We start from the raw sequence: 26,048 nt of genomic DNA, 5'->3' as shown, positions 1-26,048 counted from the left end.
TGCTTATCCTTGGCATACAATAATGGAGGACGGTCGAGCACTTTTCCAGCATGATCTAGGGCTGCTGGTGCTGATGTCATTTCTATCAATGTTTTTGTATCGATGCGTCGTGAGGCTTTTCCTCAACTTGTTGAGCTGGGAATTTCAATACCTTTCAGTGTTAAAAAATTCGCCCGCTCGACTGCCTAGGCAGAATTTTTTGAGAAACGCCTAGGCGCTTGCTAGGCAAGGTCATTATGCGGCTTGCATCTAGGCGCCTTGCTAGGCGGGCAAGGCGCCGCCTCGTGACAGGTTGAAAAAAGGAGGAAAATGGGTCTTGTTGAGGGTTAAAAAAATCATTTTTCCACCCTAAAAAGGGGGGAAATGGGTTTTGGGGGGTATTCTAAACCCCCAAAACCAAAACCATGGCGTTTAGGGTGAGAAATACTCTCCAAAAACCACTCCTTTGAGATTTATTGAAAGATCGATAACTGTTTGATTTTTTTTTGATTTCTTCCCAAAACAAAAGAAATAGTTCGTGAGTGGATTTGGAGCTCATAGTAGTTGATTTTGAAGACTTTTGGCGACCCAACAGACGAGATTTGGACCGACATCGATTTGATTTTTTTGATTTTGCTAATTTTAAAGTATTATCATATTTGAAAGAGGGTTTTGATTTGGTTTTGCTATTATATATTATGTTGTGAATCATGTATTATCAAAACTCCCTAAGGCTTAAAACCATGCCCTAATATAACTCCCCAGTTTTTTTTTTTTTTTGGGTGGGGGGGTTTGGTTTCAATTTTGTGAGGGGTGCCTAGGTGGGCCAGGCACCCAAAATGCCTAAGTGGCCGAATCTGTATTTTTGAACGCTGCTCGTATTGAAGGGGTTCGGGTATGACTTGAAGGTTTGAACGAGATTGTTGAAGCATTTCAATCGTGGTTTTGTTTCTTAGGATATCTTTTGACAAAAAATATAAAAACTTTGATCCAGGCAGATTTGTCCGTGGGTATCAAATCAGTACTATGTTCTAAGCCATGGTAATTTCTTTTCCTTGATGTGCTAGAAACAAAGCTCTCTATGAAGATATTTTTTTCTTTGACTGTCCAGATCTGTTCTGATCTTTTCCTTACGTTGTTTAGGTGGTGTTTGGGTTATTGTTTTGGAGTGACGGGCCTATTGTCCTGACATTTTTTAAGAGATGTCATGATATGGCAATCAATTGTATTCCTTAGCTGCTCAAAATTTAGTCTCTCTCCCTCAATTGATCATGTTGTTTCTTTTCTCCATGTGCATAAGATTCCATGAGCTATGGCAAGTGAAGAGCCAAAGAAATTCCTACCATTGCTGGCTCTTAGAATGTGCAGCTCGACAATCTGAGTATTGTGATTACTTCTGTCGTGAATTATTTTCCAGTGTCTCCTTTGGCTCAAATGTTTTTGCTTGGAAGATACAATTTAGGTGATATAGATGGATCTTCAAAATGACAGCACATGCTCAGGATATAATGAGTGGCACTCAAAAGATGCTACTTTAGTGGACGCTTCTGAATTTAATGCAGACAGGCATTAGGGATGGACATGTTTCTTAGTAAGACGAGAAATCTGGGATGTTCTAGCTAAGTGTAAACAAGATGATTGTACAATAGCTGCTACTTATGGTATCTTATGTGGTATGTGGGAGGAGTGCAATCACCGTGATCCACCCCCATGTAAGTGTGCTTTGGGGCTTGAAAAACATGTTGCCAAGTTTAGGAAGTGGCCTATGAGTTGCTAGGATGAACACAGGGTGTAAGACTGTTGGGAGCTGTATCCTTGCTTGTGAAATATTACTTGTCCTTTGTACTGTTGACGGTCTTTTGCTGAGGGAAGAACAGACAAGGAAATGCATCCTGCGATGCTTGCTGATAATATGGGCACACGTCGGGTTGATTTCAGATGCTTTTTTGAAGGAGAGTACATCCTTTCCCTCCTCCCCTGACTTAGAGTAACTGTCACTCTCTTGTTTCCTCCACATCAACTGCTAAGTTGTGGATTCTGGAGCCCCTGAGCATTTGATAGGTAACCGATCCTCCTTTTTTTACCTTTTAATAGTCTCTGTCTTCAAAAATTGTGTCCACAGCTGATGGCTTCAACTAACCAGTTTATGGAACTAGGGGTGTTCCTTATGTCCTTACTAATCTTGTTTCGTGCTCTTCATATTCCTTCTTTTCTAGCTAATCTATTGTCTGTTAATAGAATCACCAAAATTCTAAATTGCAACCTAGTACCCTACCCGTTGTGTTTTTCATTGTTTAAGGACTGGGACAACGACTAGGGATGATTGCAATAAGGCATCGTCTGCGATGGTTACTTACCATGCTTGTTACGAGCATGCTTGCTTTGGACATCCTCCTGTTAAAATTAGGAAGTCTTCATTACCTCCAATGAGGGTCAGCAATGACAGGATTTAAGTTATGAAGTGTGTTGAGTCTCAACACAATGTTGTCTGCCTTTATCTTCTAATAAAGAGATTTTTCATTAGCCATTTGCTTTAAGACATTCGAAGCTTGCTGCCAGCTCTAGTTTCTTCTACTTCTGGTTCTCGTTTTCTTTTTTTATGACAATTATCAATGATTCTTGTAAAGTTAACTTCAATTTATCCAGTGAAATCCAAATATCAAGTTTTTGAAATTTGTAAACAGTACCATAAAATGATTGTTATCCAATTTGATGCGAAACTAAGGTTTCTTAGGTCAGATAGTGGACCGAATTTGTTAATAAACATATATCTCGATGCCTTAAAGTGAATAGGGACTTTATCAGGCACAATCACCATCTTTTGGAGGTTACCAGATCAGAATTGATGAATATGCATGTTCCAAAGAGTTACTGGTGTCATGCTGTCCATTTGGCATAATAGCTTTCATAACCCAATTCTTAATAATGTTTGTCCTTAAAAATTAATGGGGCATCCACCCTTTGTTGACCATCTTAGAGCCTTTGGTTGTTTCATTTTCCAAGGATACTCCGTTTACTTAAAAAGGTTTATATGTTCTATGGTTCAAAGAAGTAAAATCATTTTGTTTCACAAAGTGTCACATTCTGGAACATATATCCTATTGTTTAAAGGTTAATGCACTTTGACAACCCTTTTGAGGGGTGGCCTACCACCTGTCTAGCGCAACCCCTTTAAATGTCTTTATATTTGAATCTGGTTCATCTCTTTCTGTCCAACCTCTTCCAAACTTCTTGGTATCTCAACCGGTTTATCAACTCGTCTATGTCCCAAAACGATCACCAATACTGATCTACTTACGAAGGCAAAAGGAGCTGGCATGCAATTTAAAAGCCATCACTTATGGTTTCACTGAGAGTATGGCCCTTGATAGAACAGAATGACGGAATAAGATTTGTGTAGCCGACCCCAAATAGGCTCAAATAATGATGATGATGTATTGATTTTTCCCCCAAGAGGCTTCCTAGAGCTTGTCGTCAATCCTTGAATGAATTTCCTGTTCCTCTCCTCCTATTGCTTTTTGTGAAGGAAAGAGATTCTTGTCCTACTCAACATTTTCTGTTGTATACTGTTCTCTCTTCTCAGCATCATTATTTTCTTGCTTCCTTGAATTCTCACTCCGAACCTAGGACATTTCAAGAGGCTGTAATACATCCTAAGTGAAAGAGAGGCCATGGAAGAGGGGATGCAAGCATTGAAGAAAAACCATACATGGGATCTTTTGAAACGTCCATCTGGCAAGAAGGCTATTGCATGTATTTTTGGGTCTACGAGCTCAAGTAGACATTCCACACTATAAGCCCCGTTTAGCATCTAAAGGTTTCACCTAGATCCATGGTGTAGATTATCTTTATATTTTCTTACCAATAACAAAAATGGGTTATGTTCTTGTGAAGCTATCTATTTAAGCCATTCAGAGGTGGCCAGTGTTTCAAATAGCGCTAGGTGGGTCCTAGGCGACCTGGGGGGTCCAGGCTGCCCAGCGCTTAGGCAGGCGCCCAGAACCTGGGCGGCCCAGTTGAATCCAAAAAGGATTATGCAGTTATGTCAGTTATATATATATATATATATATATATATATATATATATATATATATATATATATTGTATAAAAAATAAAAATAAGGTATTTACGACATATCATAATTCAAATATACTATATATTGTATAAAAAAATTACTTTGAGTTTGATTGCTCAATCTTCAAACTTCCACCTCAAAGATGCTTTAAAAGACTCAAAATCTTCTAAAAAACCCCCAATAGATTTCTAAAACATCAAAAAATAAATCTAATATCAATGGGTGATTGTTTGATCAATTTTTGTTAACTTTGAGAAACCCTTCGATCCTAAAGAATTCACAAAAAACTAATTTTTTGGGGGCTCTCTCTCTCTAAAATGGGCTCCAATAAGTTTTAGGTTTCAAATGAACCTAAAACCCCAAGTTTTGGCTCTTTAGTATATAAAAAATGGACAAAAAATGCCCCCACCGAAACCCACTTCCGCCTCTGGGCGAGGCGCAAGCCCTGGGTGGCCGCCCAGGGCTGGGTGTTGGGCGCCTGCCTAGGCGGGTTCCATACCGCCCAGTTTGGCCGCTTAGGCCTAGGCGATGCACCCAGGCCTTTCAGACCGCCTAGGCGGGTTGCCTTGGCCCTGGGCGGTCCGCTTTTTGAATCATTGGAGGTGGCTCTTATATATGGGATATGTCGAGAACACCTTCCGTGATGGTGATTTGGATGAAGTATATTGTGCAATGTCTGCCTACACTTTTAGAGGAGCCCTCCAGCCCCCCCAAACCTATTGATGAAAAAAAGGTTTAACATTAGGGATTTAAGCTCTCTCAAATATTTTGTTGGTATTGAGGTGGCTCAATCATGACGGGGGTTCTTTATTTCTCAGTGTCAAATATGTTCTTCATCTATTTAAAGAAACTGGGAAGCTGAGATTGAAACCTATTAATTTGGCTATAGATTCTAACAATAAGTTGGATCTCATTTTTGGTACAACTTTGGAAGATGTAGGATTATATCAAGCTTGTTAGCAAACTCATCCATTTGACTATTACTGGACCTGATATTGCTCATGCTGCGGGGTTAGTCACTTCATGCATGCATCCCGATCTACATATACACGTGTTTTCATTAGATCTTGCGCTACCGCAAATCATTTCCTGGCAAGGGACTTTGTTTTGGGTAATGCAAAACTTAGTGGGATGTTCTGATGCCAATTGGGCAAGCTGTCCCATTGACAGACATTCTACCACAACATATTGCATATTTGTTGAAGCCAATTTGGTGAGCTGGAAAAGTAGAAAATGGCACGTTGTCGCCCCTTCTAGTGCATACACTATCTTGCCAGGGCTTCTGCAACTTGGACTTTATCTGATCAAGAGCACTTCTTTTTGATATGGGAGTCAAACTTGTCCCACCAGTGTTTCAAAAAGCGGACCGCCCAGCGCCCAGGCGGCCGCCAAGGCGGTTCTGGGGGCCTGGGCGCATCGCCCAGGCCTAAGTGCCCAAAAAAAGCGGATATCCCTAGGCTCGCCTATGCTCTGCCCAGGGGTGGAAATGCCCGTCGTTGAGGGTGTTTTTGGGACATTTTTTTAATACTAAAGGTGCTAACATTGTGGGTTTTAGTTTTATTTGAAACCTAGAACCCATTAGAGCCTATTTTAGAGTGAGAAAAACCCAACTTTTTTTTTCTACTGAGCCGCCTAGATTCTGGGCACCTGCCTAGGCTCTGGGCGCCTGGACCCCCCGAATCGCCTAGGTGCTGCCTAACGCTTTTTGAAACATTGGTCCCACCAAAACTGCCTTATTGTGTTTTATTCAAAACAATAAAATATTCACTTTATTGTCATAACCAGGCAGGGAGGAAACCCATTTTTTCATGATGGCACAGAACATATTGAGGTCGCTTACCGCTTTGTTCAAGAAATAGTGGTTGGATAGCTCATATGTACTTTAAATATGAAGATCAAATATCAGCCATCAGACATCTTTATTGAAGGAGTGGGAAAGGCTTTAACAGACATGATTAGTTTCTTGACATCCATGCACTAACTTGAGGCAGATTGTACGAGTTAATATCGTATAAAGTCCTTGTAGTATACAACGTATTGTAGCACTGAGTGTCACTGTAGTCCAAGACACACTCAACAAATGAACGAACGATAAACATGCACTCATATCTCATATTCTAATGAAACCTAGTGGACTGTGACTTGGTCCATTTTTCATTTTCTACGTCTAATTTTCCTTTGCTTTGTAAAACCCTAGGGTACTAAATTTGTCTAGGTTTTACTTGGTAAATACTGGTTATGTGTCTGCTACTTTTTTGCCTTTCCTTCACAGTTTGAATGTTGATGAGCAATTGCAACTTTTTTGCAGTTTGAATGTTGATATGCTCATCCTTTATCCGATGTGTTGACTTGTTGTTCCTTGATTGCAGGAACGAATAGCCAGAGTGATCTCTTTCATCTTGTCTTTGCAATCTGATATATGCTGTCCTGTTCTTATTGTCACGACTTCCAGTGAAGTTTCTGTTTGGGAATCAGAGTTCATGCGTCTGGCCTCTTCTGTAAATGTTGTTGTCTACAGTGGTAGCAAGGATGTCAGAGAAAGCATCCGAACATTAGAATTTTATAGCCAAAATGGTTGTGTGCTTTTTGAGGTGCTCGTATCTGCCTCTGATGCTATTGTTGAGGTACTCGTTTTCATTTATTTCTGCATCTTTATAAGTTTGTAAGATTTACTTTTACGGACATTTGGGGAATTGGTGGGACACAAATGGCTAATTACTGCAAAATTTAATAGTAGTGTTTGGAAACCCTCTGAGACAGTGTACGGGGTGTAACACCAGACTTTAAGGTAGTCAAGAATTGGTGTAAGGGTGTGTTTGGCTCAACTGTATGGTGTGCGTTTTGGAGCCTGGCAGAATGCATTTACGTCAAAAAGGCATTTGTTGGGATAACCACTCCCAATTGAAACCTTACTAGGGTGGTTGGCATGTCTAAGTGATTCCAGTGGTTAGATTTAACATATTTGCATTTTGTGTTTGATAATAACTTTCTTTTTTGATGTAAGTTAACTGTTGTATTAAAAGAAAAAGGTCACAGTATACCATCTAGAGGGCCCACAGATCGGGCCTCTCGGCAAAAAATAGGCTACTGAACAGGAGCCCCGTACGAAAAATTGGGGATTATAAGTTTTGCCCAGTTACACGTACAAATTTTTTTTTGGTGCTTATAAGTTTTGCCCAATTACACGGGATATACAAGAAAAGATAAGAAGTGTAATCAGTGGTCTGAAGCAAAAAAGGAACCAGGATCTAGAGAAGTGGCAAGCAAAAAGTCACTACACTAAGTCGCAGCTTTTATGGATCTGCAGCTTGGACCCTCGCACCCTCCAGATATGCTTCCATACGACGGCTATATCCCTGCAAATATGCGTAATCGCGTAAAAAATCGGGGCCAGGTAACAGGGAGGAGGGGCATTTCCAGCAGCCCAAGAGATTTTGTTTTTGGCATCTCCCTTAACAATCAGTGGTAGTCCCCACGAGGGATCGAATGTACACTTGCTAGGACTACACCGATTATGAATCTTGCATTTTTAAAATTTATGAGTTATATCTCCATCTGGGTGCCACCTCCTGAAGGCTTTGTGAAACTGAACATCAATGGAAGTTCAACAGGCATCCCTGGGAGAGCATGAGTCAGAGGACTTGTAAGAGAACTTCCACGAAAATTGTCTCTTACCTACTCAGGTCCTCTATGAGAGTGTAAGAGTGTATTTCAAGTGACGGTGAGGCCTAGGTGCTATAATTTGGCCTCAGAAACCTAGATTCTAGCTGGAAGAACTTAGTTATTAAAGGGCAGTCTTTTACAGTAATAACTTGGGCTACTGGTAGAGAACCTTGCCCTTGGAAGCTACAAAATGTGTTTGATGAGATTTTTGATAATTTTAGCGACATGAGTAGGTCCTAGTTTCACTATATTTGGAGGTAGTCCTAATTAGCTTGCAAACCCCCTTGCACGGAAAACAAATTCCAAAACTTCTTTGACAATGACCATTTTTAAGGCCTAATTTGTTAGGCTTACATGTTGGGAGTAATGTTAAAAAAACCGCAGGTGGGCGCCTAGGCACCTGCCCAGGAGTAGGGGATCTCCCCCCCCCCCCCCCCCCGCCCTTCCCCAAACAAAAAGGACTAAGGAGCTCTTAGGGCAGGTTTTTAGGCCATAGGGAGTTTTTAGGGCAATTTTAGAGCCCTAAACCCCTCGTGAAAAAGAGGAAACATAATATTACAGTCACAGAATAGATTTACATATACAAAGACTCAAAGAGATTGTAATACATCAGACTCAAAGAGATTGTAATACATCAAATTGCTTGAAATCCCAAATGTCATTATAGAAAACTTTACAATGAGATTTAAAGATACAATATAATTATATAAAATGATATGAAACAGTATGTAAAAAAAGAAAGAAATAATATGACACAAAAATCACATAATATGAAACAATGAGTATATAATATCAATCTAAGCAAATAATCATCTATAACTTCACCAAAGAATTAATTATTTATAAAAGAATCAATCTGAAAACATCACACATTGTGCAAAAAAAGAATCAATTATTCATAAAAGAATTCGATAACATCATACATTGTACAAAAAGAATCAATTTTTCATAAAAGAATTTGATGTAGGCCCAATTTCATTGTCCAAATAAGGAAATAATCAATTAATCGCAAAAAAATTCAATCTTTCAACTACAAACATGTAAATATATCATTAAAGGAAAAAATAAAAGAAAAAAGCAAATGATTCACAACATAATATGTTATAGCAAAAAACAAAAATCAAAACCCTAATTCAAATATGATAATACTCTAAAAATATTAAAATCAAAATGATATCGGCCCAAACCTCATCTATTGGGTTGCCAAAAGTTTTCAAAATCGACCATTAGAAGCTTAAAAAACTACCACTAACTATTGCTTTTGATTTCAAAAGAAATAAAAAAAAATCGATCAATAAATCACAGATTCGAGGTTTTTAGGGGTTTTTTAATCTATCTAGAAGTCCGATTAGGTGGCTGGGCTGCCAACTTTTTGAACATTGGTTGGGAGCTTTTCAGTCAAATTCTTCACTGGCTGACTTATTTTATATGCTTCACTTTGGACAGGAGAAATATACTTGTGCACATTTTTGAATCAATGGAGTACTGTAAACATAAAAAAAAAAAAAGGATTAGTTTTAATGCTTCTCCCAGATGTATCGGAATGAACTCTAGGTTATATTTGGAAGGTTATACAATTTATTATGTTATGAAGTAATTTGTAATGTGTGCTTGTCCAGGATTTAGAGGCTTTGGATTGCCTTAGATGGGAAGCAATAATAGTTGATGAATGCCACAGATCAAGGGTGTCTAGGAATCTTCAGCAATTAGGGAAACTTGTGACTGATTTCCGTCTACTTCTGTTTCGAGACCAAGTGAAGGTAATCCTCTACTTTTTCTTTTTTTGTTTATTACGGAATGGTATTCCTGTGATTTGTTTCAAAAATAAAAAAGGTATTCCTGTTATTTATAAAGTGAAGGTATTCTTGTGATAGTAGTGTCAATATTTTTACCGCTTCTTTGCCTGGCTTACTGACCCTATACTGCTTTGGACATTTCCAGGATAGTCTAACTGATTACCGCAATCTGCTTTCATTTCTTGAGGCTAAGGTGGAAACTGTTTCTGGCAAATCTTCGCCAAATGATTCTAACAACAATAGTGCTGTGGAGTTAAAGGAGAGGTTTTCACGTTATCTGGCTTATGAGAACAAGTCAGATTCCTCAAAGTTTATTGAATACTGGGTTCCTGTTCCACTTTCTGATGTGCAACTTGAGCAGTACTGTACTATTTTAGTCTCTAATGCTATTTCTCTTCGTTCAAATTTGAGGAACGATCAAGTAGGAGCTCTTCAGGGTATTCTTATTTCAACAAGGAAGGTCCGTTGGAATCAAAATCTGATTTTCAAGGGTTTTGTATTTTCTGAAATTTTATTGCTTTTCTTGCACTTGAAATGGTCATTGTTACTCTGATGAGAACTATTTGGAATGGACGCCATTTAGGTCTATTGCTTCAAAGGATATAATCTAAGGGCACTTTCTGGTTGTATTTGCTTTTGATATATACTAATAGCTCTTCCTGTTCTTGTTATTGTTTCAGCAATATGACTTTTAGTTTTCTTTAAGTTCAAGTGTGGACTAATGGTGGATGTTTTTGCAGTGCTGTGACCACCCATATCTTGTCAATACTTCCTTGCAAGGCTTGCTGACGGAAGGTCTTCCACCAGTTGAGTTTTTAGATGTTGGAGTAAATGCTAGTGGAAAATTGCAGCTTCTTGACAAAGTACTTACTAGGATGAAAAGCCATGGTCAGAGAGTGCTAATCCTGTTTCAGGCATGTGATTTCTTTGTGCTATAATATCATTTTTGTTTCTTTTCTGTCATCTTTAATGATCATTAGTCAATGGTCTTTGCTGGAGCCTTCTTGTTATTATCTGCACAGCAAAGCTTTTGAGGAATATTTTGAGGTTCTTAATGTGGACAGTACATACGTTCTGTCTCCTAGTGTACTCTATGGTGTAATTGACTATTTCCATCAATTTTGTTTTGCCAGTATCAATAACTGAAAGAAGTGCTGTAGTTGTGCAGACATTTTTTTGTTGGAAAAGTTTAAAATGTGTCGGGGGAGGCGTTCTTGCACTTGCGTCCCCCAAGGCATATAATACTCTTCTAGTAAAAATGTCTGTATAACCATATAATACACTAGGTGACAGAAACACATGTATTGTCAATGTACACTGGTTATTCCATTAATTTTATTTTGCAGTGTCATTAACTGAAAGAAGTGACATTTTTTTTTGGAAAAATGTTATGTGGGTTGGGGGACACATCCCTACTCCTCAGAGATGTAAACCATCCATCCTAAAGATAGATGTAAATGGTGGTCCCTCCAAAATAATTGAAATCAATTGTCTAAATATTTTCCATAAAAAGTTTACCATTTTTAGCTTTAAAATTTATTTATTTTACATATTAATGATCTCCATATTCTAGATTATATATTCCTTAAAAATTACGGCTATTACCCATTTCAAAATTGGATTATTAAAAGGGGGCGCATTTCTACATATGAGTCAGGGGACTCAGAGAAACTTTGTCCTTTGTTGTTTAGTTTTTCATTTTTTTGGTTGAGTATATTAATGTTTTTGGTTGCTCCTAGGCCTGGCTGGAGTTGCATGGCATTGTAAGTGCTATATGGATTGGTAATTTTGATGTTTTGTCAATTCTTTTTGATGTGGCAGCTCATCGGTGGATCGGGACCACACTCTATAGGGGATATACTAGATGATTATTTACGTCAAAGATTTGGAGCAGAGTCATATGAGCGCATAGATAGTGGGTTGCTCAGTTCTAAAAAGCAAGCGGTCTTGCAGATGTTTAATAATAAGGAGAAGGGGAGGTTTGTATTTCTATTAGAGAATCGTGCTTGCCTTCCAAGCATTAAGCTTTCTTCTGTGGATAATATTATAATATTTGACAGTGATATGAACCCATTGAACGATTTAAGGGCCTTGCAGAAAATAACTATAGACTCCCCACATGATAAATTGAAAGTGTTCCGCTTTTATTCTCCCTATACCATGGAAGAAAGAGTTTTATGTTTTGCAAAGCAGGATATGGTTTTAGAGAGCAATGTCCAAAATATTAGCCGTGGCATGAATCATTTGTTACTCATGTGGGGAGCAACATACCTATTTAATAAGCTTGAAGAGCTCCGTAATATGAAGAGCTCAAGCATGGGGACAATGCATTCTTGTGATCAGAAGTTCTTAAAGGATGTAGCCAGTGAACTGTTGAATAAGATGCTCGTTGGGAATGAAACCAGTGATGGAAATGACAGTAATGTTGTCTTAAGAGTTTTACGTGGTGGGTTAGGCTATAATAGATTGAATTCTTTGCTTGGTGAATCAGAGATGAACTCAGTAGGTGGTGAACTACCCCAGGCATTTTGGTCCAAATTGTTGCAAGGAAAATCTCCTGAGTGGAGTCATCTGACTGGGACATTGCAAAGGACCAGGAAGAAAGTTCAACATTTTGATGGATCAACGAAGAAATTAGAACCAGAGAATGTTAACCTGGAAGCCAAAAAGAAGCGCAAGAAACAATTGAGCACCATTGACCCAGCTACTCTTACACCTTGGCTACAGGACAAGAAAAAGGCAGTTGCTGAGGGCAAGAAAGAATCAATCGGTTTGCATGGCTCTGCTCCTCCATCTGCTACGAAAAACACTGCTTATTGTAGTAACATAGCTGAAGAAACCGGTAGGTTCCCCATGCAGATTAATTTAGTATTTCTGTTTATACGCAAAATTTTCAATGCTTATTTAACTTACTAATTTCAGGATTTTGAAGAGTGTTGTTTTGTGCTGTTGAGATGACTATTACCTGTTTTTGCAGGAGGGATGTCTGGAGTACCTGAAGCTACAACTGCTTCAAATCATGGTGTACCTGGACTTTCCACTTCTAGAACAAAGCCAAATCCTGAAATTCCTGGGATCCACAGGACAGAATCTGAAGATGGGAGAAGCATTCGTGTTGCTCAGCGAAGTCTGCATCTCTTAATGAAGCCTGAGCTATCAAAGCTCTCTGAAACCTTGCACCTTCCAGTATGCTGCTTCCTGTCCTTTCTACTTGAAACAAATTAATTAGTTTTTAGTACTAGTATGAATTTGCATTTTTTGTTTTTTGCGATTTTAATGCTTGAATAATTATTAAACATGATAAAAAGTTTATAGTGAATATCTGGATTTATTAAACAAAAAAAGTCAGATCTTTCATCCTAGTATTTCTTTATGTATAATTTCAATCTCTAAATGAGAACCTTTCTTTGTTGCATGCAGGAAAATGTGAAAAGTATTGCTGCAGAGTTCCTTGATTATGTAATGAACAACCACAATGTCCCTAGGGAGCCAGAGACTATATTGCAGGCCTTTCAGATATCTCTGGTGAGTCTCGTTTTTATGGTTCATTTGTTGTATGTGGTTTGATGATGTTCACTGTCTTAGAAGTTAGAACAACTACATTGAGACTGACCTAATCAGTTCTTTCATTTTCATGTTTAAGAAATTGAAGCCTAAGTCCTTGGTATTTGAGGTTCAGTTCTAGTCATGTGTACTTCTTATGTTGATTAAAATAAAGAAAACATATGCTGATCAACAAAAAGATACTGTACTCCAATCGAACCAATGGGAAAACCCTTGTCTTCCAATGAATGGAGAATGATTGAGAGAGTGTTGGGTCAAATTGGGGTCATGTTCTCCTTTTGTGGGTTCCAAAATCTCTTAATCAGCATCATTATTTCATCGGATGGTGATAACCCAACTTTATGGTTTTTCCATAGTGTACTGGGTTATCATACACTATTACAAACACATATGCTCTTAGTTCAAAATTTAATTTGATTTAATTTTTATTCAAAACCTAATTGATGTGTTTTTACTGATTTCAAATGCTGTATTGGAATTATTCAGTGTTGGATAGCCGCTTCCGTCTTGAAATACAAGATGGATCGTGATGCATCACTTGCTCTTGCAAGATGTGAGCTAAAATTCGAGTGCAAGAAGGAAGAGGCTGAATCTGTTTACTTGAAGTTAAAGCAGCTTCGCCCATTTCTAAAGGACATCACACGTGGACAAGTTTTCTCTGGTGAAGCTGACTCAGGTTCACAAGATGATAGATCGAGATCATCGCGTGGTACGGATGCGCATGAATTGGAAGAAGCAGAAATTTGCGAAGATGGAGAGATACGAGAAGAGTCACGTGAGCGAGATATGCGAGTCCCCACTGAAAAGGTCAATCCACATCCCAACACAAATGAGTCAGTCAAGGATAACGGGCCTCATACTAATGCAAGTTTAATTGCAAAGCTCAATGCCGTGAAGCACAGTCGAATGCAGTATGTTCTCCAGAAGCAGAAAGATGAAGTAGCGGAAATTATCTCTTTCTGGAAGAGAGAGAAACAAAAGTTGGAGAGGGCGAAGGAGATAGAGGGTACTAGAATCTTTGACAAGTATAAGAACAGTAGCTCACTTCTAAAGGAGAAAAGCAAGTCCCTAAAAGACATTTATGCGGAGAAAATGGATGCTTTGGATAAACGCGTTGAGAAGTACCAGCAAAACCTTTTTGAGCGTCAACATGGGATACGTAATGAGGAAAACCATCTGTATTCTGTATGGACTGAAGTTGTAAAATCGGGTAAATTGAAAAAGCCTTGTTTTGACCACCCATTGCCTAAATTTGGTTTGCGGCTGGAAGATTTGGGTTCTTTCTCTAATAGCCATTCTGGTGAAAATGATTCAAGGAATGGAAGGCCTGTTTTGGGTTCACCTATTGAAAGCAAGATTGATATGCAGGCATTGGGTGGTTTAGCAAAATCAAGATCTTTAAATTTGATGGCAGAAGCCGAAGAATCGAACCTCGTAATAGAGCAGAGGGTCTCAGCTGGGAATATAGCCATGGAGACTGTAACAGTTGCTGCAGATACGGGGGCTAACTGTCTTGACGGTAGAGATGTGGAAGTGGTGACTGTTGGTGAGATATCACAGGATTCTGCTAGGAATCAGTTTCAACCTGGTCCTGGCCTGGGAGATTTGCAGCCATCTCATGAGGTAAGCATTCTTAATTTGCAAAGAGTCTTATTTTGTCATTGAATTACTTCAATGATTATGATATAGAAAATTTTGTTTATCAGTATCTGGATATGAAAGCCAAAGGGAAAGCATACTGGAATCCTGTGGGCTATGCTGTGCTCATAGTCCATTGGGGTTGCCATTTAATGAAATGATGGTCAGAGATGGACAAAGTCGGACAGACCAGAGCAGGACTTGATCTTGAGGGGTCCCAACTTCTTTCCATCACCATCCATTTCATTGGACGATGGTGGCTCAAATGGACTCTGGATTATAATCTACTAGTAATTCATATTTCTTCTCGTCAATGGTGAAAATCACCAAGGGGAGGGGGGAGGGGGGTGGGGGTGGGGGCGTGGTTTCTTGTTGTTACTTTGGGACTAGGATATATTTGATGATTTTCTCTGCCTTACATTTATTTCATTTTGTCTGTACTCTTTGCTTGTAACTTGATGCAGTTCTTAATTTCTATGAATTTATCGGTACTTTCAACAAAAAAAGGAAAATATTATTCTGATATTTTCAAAAGGAAACAGCAGAAACATTGTCCAGTTTATTTTTTTCTATCTGCAACTTGATCTGGGTTCCATAATTAATGTAATTGACTGATGACCTTATGTTTTGTGACCAATGACCATGTCCAGATAACAGTTGACCATAATCGACATGCAGTTAATGCAGTAAGAGAGAGTGTGTATGGGACAGCACCTGAACCATTGAGTATTCCAATGGTACAAAGGGATGATGCTACCCTACTTCAACCAGAAAGCTCAGATCATATTGCTTCTCCATCGAGGCCCATCATAGAGACACATAACGAATCAGCAGTTTGTGATGTTGCTAAGAGGCAAAATGGGCCGGCAATTTCAGATAGAGAAAATGGCCCAGCAGCTTGTTCAACTGTAGATGGTCAAAATGGGCCAGCAGTTGGTGCAATTGAAGAGAGAGAAAATGGCGTAGCTGCTTGTTCAAATGTGGAGGGGGAAAATGGGCCAGCAGTTGGTGTAATTACAGAGGGGGGACTTGGGCCAGCAGTTGGTGCAATCACAGGGAGAGAAAATGGGCTGGCAATTGGTGCGATCACAGATAGAGAAAATGGGTTAGCGGTTCGTACCATTGCCGAGAGAGAACATGGGCCTTCAATTGCAGAAAGAGAAAGTTGCCAAGCAGTTGTTGCACCTGTAGAGAAAGAAACTGGGCCAGTCGGTGCAATTGTAGATGGAGAAAATTTGCCAGCTGTTGGTGCAATTGTAGACAGAGAAAATGGGCCAACAGTTGTAACGATTGCAGAGAGGGCAGTTTGTGTGACCTCAGAGAGAGAAAATGGGCTAGGAGTTGGACTCGCAGAGAATCAGAATGGGCCAGAGCTCGGTCCGACCCTAGAGAGAGAAAATGGGCCTGCAGTTTGCACAATTATAGAGAGAGAAAACAACCATGCAGCCTGTGCAATCACAGGGAGAGAGAGTGGGCTGACTCCTGAACCACGTGCTCCATCCACCCAACCTCAACTTGAAGATCTGAATCTCATTGCTTCCCCTTCAAGGCCTGTCATGGAGTTGCAGCAAGAATCTTTGGGGATCACTTTGCATACTGAAGTTCCATCAACTTCAGGTTCTGGTAGTGGAAGTGCTTTATTGGCTTCTATTATGCAGCCTGTGCAAACAGCCCCATCTGCCTCACGGTCATTGCAGCCTGGTCAATCTGATCCCCTCTTCAATGAGATAATCAGAATCAGCAAGGAACAGGAGATGGCAACCAAGAAATATGAAGATGACGTAAGTTTGCATGTATTTATTTAGTTCTCCTGAATTTCTTGGTGAGGTGATTTCTCAGAGATTTTCAAAGTTTACTCCAGAAAGTCTCTGTAAATTAATGAGGGAAAATTATAGAAGCTCGAACAAGAAGTTGACAGGTGAAGAGTCGTTTTTTTTTTTTTTGAGAATGTTAACATTGTATTACTGAGAATTATGGATGGTACAAGCGATGGTCCCTGTTAAGGGAGTTTTTACAATCAAGAAAGGTTCCCTAGCCTGGGACCCGAGCAAAAGAACAAAAGAAAGAATCGGTCATGTGTTTGTTACAATGCCATCTCGTTCTTGTAAATTTCTTGTTGAGGTGGTTTCTTGGGTGATTTTGAAGTTTTGGTCTTTCTTGGACAATCTTGTGTAAATTAGAACAGAAAAATAATGGAAAGGGAAATAGGCTTAAATTTGAGTTGAAGAAAATAGAAAATTAAACAAATTCCTTTGTTTTTTTATATCTTTTAAAACTAATATCTACATTGAACCATAGTTTATTATTTTAAAAAATGCAGGAAACAAGTGAGGGGAAAATACCGCTATATGAAGAGAAATATCCTTTGTATTAAAAAAAAGAAAATAATAGAAATCTACGTAGTTATATAACCCAATGGGTTTTTGGCACTTCTTTTAAAGTTGAGGTAATTGTGGTTATGATGTGATAAGATCAGGTCATATCTGGTTTGACTTTTTTTTTTTTTTGTTTCTTCAATCAGAAATTGCGTCTTAAGCTGGAGTGTGAGAGAGAGATAGAAGAGGTGAAGAGAAAGTATGGAGCTTTGCTTCAGGACACTGAGACTGCATTTTCACGAAAGAAGACGGTTTTTGAAGCAAATTTAAGCAAGGTCAATATGAATCGATGGTTGGCTGAGGCATTCAAGCTTAGGTTGCATGATCTCAAAATGTCACCCTTGCTCGTGCAGGCACCCCTACCAGGTATGAATTTCTAAGAAGCAAGTTCAGTCTCCTCTCTCTCTCTCTCTCTCTCTCTCTCTCTCTGTGAGTGATATGGTCTCCCTTTGTTCATGTCCTGACATACTGAACTTAACTGTGTTGGACTGCAAAGGTTGTCACTTGTGTGAGGACTTGAGCAAGAAAATCTGGACTGACAAACAGGGTTTCATATTGTCCAAGTTACCCAACATACTGTGATAGCTTGAAAGTATTGAGTTCTGATTCTGACCAGGTTTCTTGCTCACAAATAGCCCTTTGTGGTGTTCAAAAGGGAACAGGAATCCTTGTGTGTATGTGGGAACATGCTTATAGAATTATAAAAATATGCACGGAATAAAGTAGTTTAACTTCTCAGAAATGAATAGCATAGTTGGTTTTTGAGTGTAAGTTCAGTAAATTCTATGGTATTTATATAGGTATCCTATTTTCATGAATTATAGATAGAACTCATTTGTTTGAACTTGTATAACTGCATGATACTCGGACTTCATCACTGCGTATGAAGTCCTTTTTTGTAAGTATGGTAGGTTCTATTGATAAAGTAAAAGTAGTATAGATCACCTCGATTTGATTCATGGACAATCTTTTTAACTGGAGAGGATTCAGTTTTTTTAGGAAGGAAAAAGTTTATACAACTGCGAGGCTCTAAACAATCAAATTAGAGCGCATCTCAAGAATTTCACTAAAAGAGGTGGTTTTGATACCCAAATATTCTCAAATTGATCATCTCGACCTCAAGATCCATGGACATGAGAAAAAAATGGATTTCAAGTCTTGGAAATAGTGGATCATGTAATGTATTTTGGACTATCAATTTTCAAGATTTTTAATTTTCATAGATATGCTCGATCTGCACTATTTCTGAAGCTTTAAATTTTATAATTAGAGATGAAAATATATTTTGAGGCTATCACATAGATTTTCAGTATTGAAAGCACATTTCTTGACACTATTTGAAGGTGCACTTTACTTTGATTGTTTAGAGCCTCGGGTCTTTACAAACCGCAGCCTTTTATGAATTATGTCTAAATTTTTTGCGGTCATACAGTGAGAAAGTTTACAACATGAAGTATGTTACTAAGAGAAGACATGCTATAGTTGGATAACATGGTGCGTTGGGCTCATCACTCTCCAATGAACAATGGACGGTTATGGAAAGAGTGTTGCCTTCCTATTTTAATGGTTCCCACTTTCCATCACCATCCATCATTTTATGGGACTGTGATGATCCCAATCAATCATGCTTACCATAGTCCATAGGGCTATAGTAAACTCTCGGACAATGGATTATGCTTTCCATATACATTAGCAAATAGTTCATCAATATATCGACCTGTCATTTACTGCTACTCTCCCACACTCTCTCAACTCTTGCAGGAAATCCCTCTTCTCTCCTGCACTCTCATCAGCCAGTACCAAGGCCAATGCATCCTCTAGCCACACCCTCTGTTCCCCATCCCTCAAATCCAAACCCTAGTGGACCCTACCATTCAAGTCCCCAACCATCTGTGGACCCCACAAATCAATTGTTTCCCCAGCACCAATGGCCCCACCAAGCTCTAGATCAACGGGCCACCCGTCCTCAAAGCCCTAGCCTCTTAAGGCCTCCATCACCAAACCCTAATATCTTGTCAAGCAGTGGGACCGGTCAGCTCCCCCCATTTAACCCTGTCCCTTTTCCTAGTCAATTGGACTCGACTCACTTAGGGGCCCAAATCCCTGTAATGATGGGGATGCCGCACTTGGTTTCCCCACAATTTCGGGTTCTGAGTACTGTCGGGTCCACTCAGGCGATGGACCCATCGTCGCTTGCGAACGTCGATTTGCCAGGCACCAACAGCCAGGATTTATCCTCGTTCTTGGATACCAATCTTGCTTTTGACATGGGGGTTTCTTCTCAGCCTCAAGTGGTTTACTTATCAGACGATGATTGAGGTTATGGCCCTCATTTTTCTGGAATTTTGACCTGGAAAAAATGCTTAGTTGTAATTTAATGGGAAAAGAAAGTTTGGGTCTTCCATGATGGGGAAAATATTGGGTTCTTCAAAGATAAATGGGAAAGCTGTTTCTTAGGTCGAGATTGGGTGGCAAATGATGATTTTGATTGAGATTTGGATGGTGAGAAGGGTTGGCCCCATGAAGTGTATATCCCTGTCAAATATATTTCTTCAGTCTTCGCTTGCCGGCGTTCATCTCGTTTTGCCGGAATTTTGTGATGTAGAACGGATATGGTGGGCCCACATGATTTTTTTCTTTTTTATTTTCTTGGAGGTGGTATTAGTAACCTCTTAGAGAGAGAGAGAGAGAGAGAGAGAGAGAGTTGGGATGTGGAGTTTAGAAATGGAGATGTCATGCATGTGGGGGAGCAAATCTGTGTTTTATTTTGTTATATGATCAGTTGAGAAGATGTACATAATGTTAATGAAGGGAAGGGTTGAGATTCTTTGGATAATATGTTACAAGTTCATGAATCAATGCTCGGTTACCTTTTAAAAATGAAAGTCCACAAAAAGTTAATCAATGACTAAGGTTTTGGTCTTTTTTTATGATGTTTTGGTTTTTTGAATGGGATTTTACTATGTCGATGGGGACCCATGCTATTTGAGATTAGGTGTGAGGAGTGAGATATCATTATTAGTTTGTTTAGGAGTGATCGATGTGAGCATCAGATTGACGTTTATGAAGTTTAATTCTGGGCATGGAGTGTGAATCATGGAGAAACAATCGAAAAGTCAATAAGTTGATATGGAATCAGTTTAACTGCAAGAAAAGTGCTAGAGAGAGAGAGAGAGAGAGAGAGAGAGAGAGGGTGTTTACAAGTAAACCAGATTATTTGCATTGTGTTGGTTTAGAGAGAAATCAGATTATTTGCATAGTTATGTTGGTAGAGAGAGAGAGATTGTTTGCAAGTAAATCAGGTTTTGTGCTTGGTTGTGTTGGTAGAGAGGGAGGGTGAAAATCAGATTGGGTGCATGGTTGTGTTGGTAGAGGGAGGGAGAATTTACAAGTAAATTAGATTGTGTGCATGCTTAGTAGAGAGAGAGAGAGAGAGAGAGAGAGAGAGAGAGTTTACGAAGTAGAATCCAGATTGTATGCCCAGCGGTGTTGGGTGTTGGTTATGGATGGGCGTTTCTGTTATTATACGATGTGTAAGGTGTTCCTGCTATATTTTATGGTGAAGCATATTCAATTTATGAATTAGTAATGAGAAGAAGGTTTGGGCTTATTCAAAAGCCCTCTTCAATAATTATTAGTGATGTGTAATATTCAAGGAAAGAAGAATAAAAGTGATATACCTTCAAGTTTAATTGAATAGTTATATCTCATGGAAGAGCTTACAAGAGTCCAATTTCATAATTTAAATGTTGTTGACTTCAAATACTAGAATTTTATATTCTGCTAAATAACATATATATATATATATATATATATATATATATATATATATATATATATATACATATATATATATATATACATATATATATATATATATACATATATATATATATCACTCTCTTTGCTCAAGCTGAAGGTTCGAGCTTGAATTGTTTAATAAATAAGCTAACAGGCTCAGTTTGGTTTGACCTGTTGAGTTGAAATATATTGTTCAAATTCGACTCTGGATGTAAAAAAAGAAAGAAAGTTTGTGAATTATTAGGGAGGCCCTCTAGGCTTGGATTATTTGAAATTGTGAATAATTTTTTTGTTTCCCTTTGACCCATATGTCATGATAGAAAAGAGACCAATGCCCAGCATTTGAATCACATCCACATCTTGACTGTATATGTGGTGTATGTCGTCTTAGTTGTGGCTCATGATACTGTGGACCATGCTGAAAGTATTAGCTCCATCATGTCAAAATATTGCAGAGAGTTTGGTACTATTTGAGAGTGGTTAGCAGTCGATTTTAGATTAGAATTCTTGCATCTCATCTTCAATTTGGATCGCCAAACTACAAAAAAAAGAAAAAAGAAAAAAAAAAAAGAAATTTTGGTAGCATTAATGTTATTTGCCATTTGTGGTTTTTGTGTAGTCTCCTTTGGACTCCATATTTTTCTCACTAATATAGTCAAAATATTTTAACAGAAATTCTTCACAAGATGCCAAGATTTTCACTTGTACTTATTAATATATTTTTAAAAAATAAACAACTTGCAATAACTCATATCTCTCTCTATCTCTCTTGCATTTATTAGAAATAATTGGAGATATACCTCAAAATTTGAGAGAAACTTTGTTTTTATTAAAAAAGAATTAGAATATATGAGACATAGCAGCTGTTTTAAATGGATCTAGCCTTGCCCTCATATATATAACGTGACTTGTCTATGGAGTTAAACTTGTCATTATTGTCAAGTATTAGTGATTTTGCCCTCATATATACCTGACTTGTCTATGGAGTTAAACGTGTCATTATTGTCAAATATTAGTGATTTTGAGATTTATAGTGGCCGTCCTTTTTTGTTTGTTTGAGCTAACAGTAAGCAGATATATCCTTTTTGGAACTTGTTACTATTTAATATTTTATGCATTTTCAACTATTTTTAATATTTTATCCATTTTCAACTATTTTAACTCATGATCATGTCTACATCGATGAGTTTTTTTTTTTTTTTTAAAAAATTCGATCAATATAAATTATGTTTTTGAGATTGTGTATTTCCGCCATCTTTCAAATATTGCCCACCGATCTGAATATTTTAAAATTGAAAAATATTTTCATTTTTTTATATATAAGTACGATATTCGGTCCCGACCGCCGTATTAAATTAGTCCAAGTATTGGTGCTTTCTCTTTTTGGCATGGTAGTCTAGACCTTGCTGTTTCTATTAGTTTATGTGGTCATAGTATTCAGTATTTACTGCACCACAAGTTCCAATAAATAATATTGCCAGCTCTTATCACAGGGTAGCATATTATATAACGGGAATTAAAATGGAAAAAGGAAATAATTTTTAATTTTGGGAAATAATTGTTTAATGAGGTTTATTTGAAAATAAGAAATTCCACCAAGCGGCACCTAATACCTATTATTTAATATAAAATTACATCTAAGTTATTAACTGATCAACTCATGAGTCTTGAAATTAAATAAAAAATGAGGGGGATGTAAACAGTTAATGTCCAAGTGTTTTTTTGATAAATTTCTCCAAACAATGCTAGATGTAACAAACTTAATAATGGAAATAATGATGGTGCCAAATTTTAAATGATGATCCTATAGAACTTTTTTCTATGTGTGTAGGATCCCAAATGATCACTATTAAATTTGACACAGATTTTTTTAAAAGTCAAGTCCCACACTCATGTTATAATTTTTTTAAAGATCCGCACCGACTTTAATGATGATCTTTTGAGGTTCTACACACATTAATGGAAGAGGATCCTGGAGGATCATTACTCTTTATTTATTTATACGCTCAACAATATTTTATAAAAGGATACGCCAAAATGCAATTCCTTTCAAATTTAGAAAGAACAATATATGAGATGTGTCGATAATATATAACGGCTTTCATAATTTTCAGTTTTCATTCATTCCTCCTAAATATTTATTTTCGATTGGAATTTGCTTATTCATGATGACACTTGTGATGATCCTTGCGAAATTGCCCAACTTATAATTGGCCAATTCATAGGTTCAATTCTTGCTGGATGCAAACCAATTGGAACGTTTAATAACTGCTAATATTTATCCATATCGGGCAATACCTATTCTAAAGGTTGATTCTATATCGGGTATATACCGAAGCGGTGGGCAACACCGACTGTGCAGATACTCCAAGGGACTCTTTGTTCATTCTTACACCATTTGATTGTATTCATTGATACTAATTAATATTGAAATCATATGTTTGACTAAAATTAATCTCATTTAACAAAGAGGACATCTCAACTTCATTAGGTGTGGTGCGGCCACACGGCCTTGAATAAGCAAAAAAAAGATTTCTCAAGTGATCTCTAATGAAGGCCCTGTACCTATTTGGACCCGGATTACCCAAAAGCCTTATGTCAAAGTTCAATTTAGGCAATACCCATACGTTCTTTCATAAATGTATATAAATTTGAAAACTTTTGTATTTTTCTGACTTGGGCCAAATAAGTTCAAACTTGGCCCGACAGTTACTCGGGCTCCGCCCATACCGAATTCCGTGCCCCCAACACGGCAATGAACCTTTCCTCCCTCCCTCCCTCCCCACTCCTCCCCCTCTCTCTCTCTATCTCTTTCTCTCTCTCTCTCTAAAACACACATATTTTGCCTTAAGGCGAACCTAGTTATGGTATCTGCATGTTTGACTTTTATCGTAATTTTCCGCCCATTTCTTGTACGTACCTCCTCATCTAATTATCGCTCTCTAGCAAAGTTGTGACAGAAAAGACATCCTATTTATAGCTGATAATAGTAATAATAATAAAAAAATAGCAAGTGTGATCCTTACACGCGTTTACCTAACCATACATGCCAACTACTACCAAAAAACAAAACCCCATCCATATCACTACCACCCCTCTCTCTCTCTACACTACCAAACCCCTCTCTCTCTCTCTCTACAACCAAAAATGACATGCCATATCCCAACAAACCTCTCTCTCTCCCTCCCTCTCCCTACACACAAAGGGCATGCCATATCCCAACAACCTCTCTCTCTCTCTCTCTCTAAAAGGGCATGCTACCTCCCTACAAACCTCACTTTTTCTCCTCCTCTCCCCCTTTCTCTCTCTAACTCCTAAACAATGAACTCTACCTTTCAAACCAGTTTCCTACTTTGACTCTCTAACCATGCCATTTCCCCCCCCCCCTCTCTCTCTCTCTCTCTCTCTCTCTCTCTTTCATAGACAATAATCAACACTATCAATTTCCTACCATTCAAACCATTCTCTCTCTCCGCACACTAATTTCCTACACTAAATGGCGACAAAAATTATTGAGTGAGGTTTTAATACATATCAATCTTATAATTGGATTAAAAATCTACTTTCATCCTTAGTTATAAAATATAAATTTTCAAAAATATCAAGATCGAGCAGATCAATAGACACTCGAAAATATTAAAAATAAATAGTCTAAATAACTTATCACAAAATATAATATTTTTGATTTTTCTTACGAGACAAATTTTTTGGACTTCAATTTTTTTGGTTTTTCCTTCACGTACGTACATCTGACGGAAGTGATTTTTCTTTCTAACACTCTTTTACAGGATTTTTAAGACGCACCTAACTTGTATAGCATTTTCAACCTCATATAAACTTTTCCCCCTTTCTCATATATAAATACATTTATTTTATATTACTTAACACTAGTAGTTGTCATTAGTATGCAAAAAAAAACAAAAAGCAAATGGTCTGATGAAATGTTTGGATATATAAGAAATCGGACACTCCTATGTGTCATGCTTACCACCTCACATACGTCTCTACCAACCCCTGAACGTGACAACTACTACTAAAAGCCCTTCCCCACGACCTACAAACACGCATCATCCATCACATGCTCCAACCACCATCATCCATCACCGTCTGTTATCGATCAACATCATCATCGACCATACATGCCAACCACTGCAAAAAATAGCATGCCGCACTAATGTAAATATTAAACAGGAAATTGTTTTTACAGTCGGACTTCGGGCTGAATCCGGGTCCTGGGTTCGGCTTCGGGATGTCCGAGCCCCCCCCCCCCCCCCCCCCCCCCCCCGATATTCTTGATGCGAAAAATATAAAACACGTGACATATTGAGTTCTACTCTTATTGAGGTCCCAAATTAAAAGTAAAAGGTACTATGAGATATTCGAATAAGCGTTCGAAAAATCCGCAAGTCTCGGCCTCTTAAAAAAGTATTAAAAAAAAATGAAGAGTATATTTAAAACATGATTAAACAAAACACATTCAAATGAAGTTGAAAATGATTTTTTTAAAAAAAACTTATGCACAAAAGTACTCTTAAAGTTTTTCAAAAAAGATAGAAAAATATAAAAATAAGTATTCATAGTGAAAACACTTTTCAATTTTTGCCAAAATAATAAAAATATTAAAAAAGAATATTACAAACAAACCCCTAATTTTTAAAATTTTATAAATTTTTTTTAAAATACCTAACTGAAACATCAAAACTAAAACCGGCCAATGCCTGACCCGTTAGCCGGCCTGTTTCAAGTCGAACCGGGGCTTAGGCTAGGCATGGCCCAATAGGGCAAGCCTGTCCCAGCCCCAGTGCATTGTGACCCCTACTTCCACGTGCCCAATACGGTGAGGTTGATGCAGTCAGAAAAGTACATTTTTAAACACTTACTCTCACCTACCCTCTCCTCTCTCGACCACAACCCTTTACCAGCATCATTCATTATCATATAATGTCATCATGTCACTAACATTATCCATGAATGAAGAAAACATTAAGTTGCAATTAAGGTGGCACATTAGTCTTAGTCTTAAAATACACAAGGTGGAGGTCTAAAACATTCATGGTGGGGGAAATTATAATATTTTGGGTACAAAAATGCAATTATTGGAACCCTAAGATCAATGCTCGGCTCGGACTCCACACCTTAGTCACTACGTTGTGGT

The 26,048-nt window shown here is 38.0% G+C and overlaps 1 protein-coding gene across 17 annotated transcripts in view; it reads left to right on the top strand.

Moving 5' to 3' along the window:
• Positions 1–19,972, top strand: part of MOM (ATP-dependent helicase family protein) — a 32,744-nt gene extending 12,772 nt beyond the window's left edge. For all 17 annotated transcript variants that reach the window (XM_088872069.1, XM_020668695.2, XM_088872064.1 and 14 more), the window contains 11 exons: positions 6,426–6,680; positions 9,339–9,479; positions 9,661–9,975; positions 10,256–10,429; positions 11,337–12,357; positions 12,493–12,701; positions 12,936–13,040; positions 13,566–14,702; positions 15,368–16,498; positions 17,239–17,458; positions 18,854–19,972. In XM_088872069.1, coding sequence (XP_088728195.1) covers positions 6,426–6,680; positions 9,339–9,479; positions 9,661–9,975; positions 10,256–10,429; positions 11,337–12,357; positions 12,493–12,701; positions 12,936–13,040; positions 13,566–14,702; positions 15,368–16,498; positions 17,239–17,458; positions 18,854–19,410 — 5,265 coding nt within the window. In that variant the 3' untranslated portion in view covers positions 19,411–19,972. The remainder of the gene's footprint in view (positions 1–6,425; positions 6,681–9,338; positions 9,480–9,660; positions 9,976–10,255; positions 10,430–11,336; positions 12,358–12,492; positions 12,702–12,935; positions 13,041–13,565; positions 14,703–15,367; positions 16,499–17,238; positions 17,459–18,853) is intronic.
• Positions 19,973–26,048: the final 6,076 nt, after the last annotated feature.

Source organism: Amborella trichopoda, chromosome 7 (genome assembly GCF_054954075.1).
Source record: "Amborella trichopoda isolate Santa Cruz 75 chromosome 7, AtrichopodaSantaCruz75HAP2 v2.0, whole genome shotgun sequence".
Classification (NCBI taxonomy): domain Eukaryota; kingdom Viridiplantae; phylum Streptophyta; class Magnoliopsida; order Amborellales; family Amborellaceae; genus Amborella; species Amborella trichopoda.
Note: the sequence above shows the minus strand (reverse complement) of the source record. Positions and strands in the feature narration are given on the sequence as shown.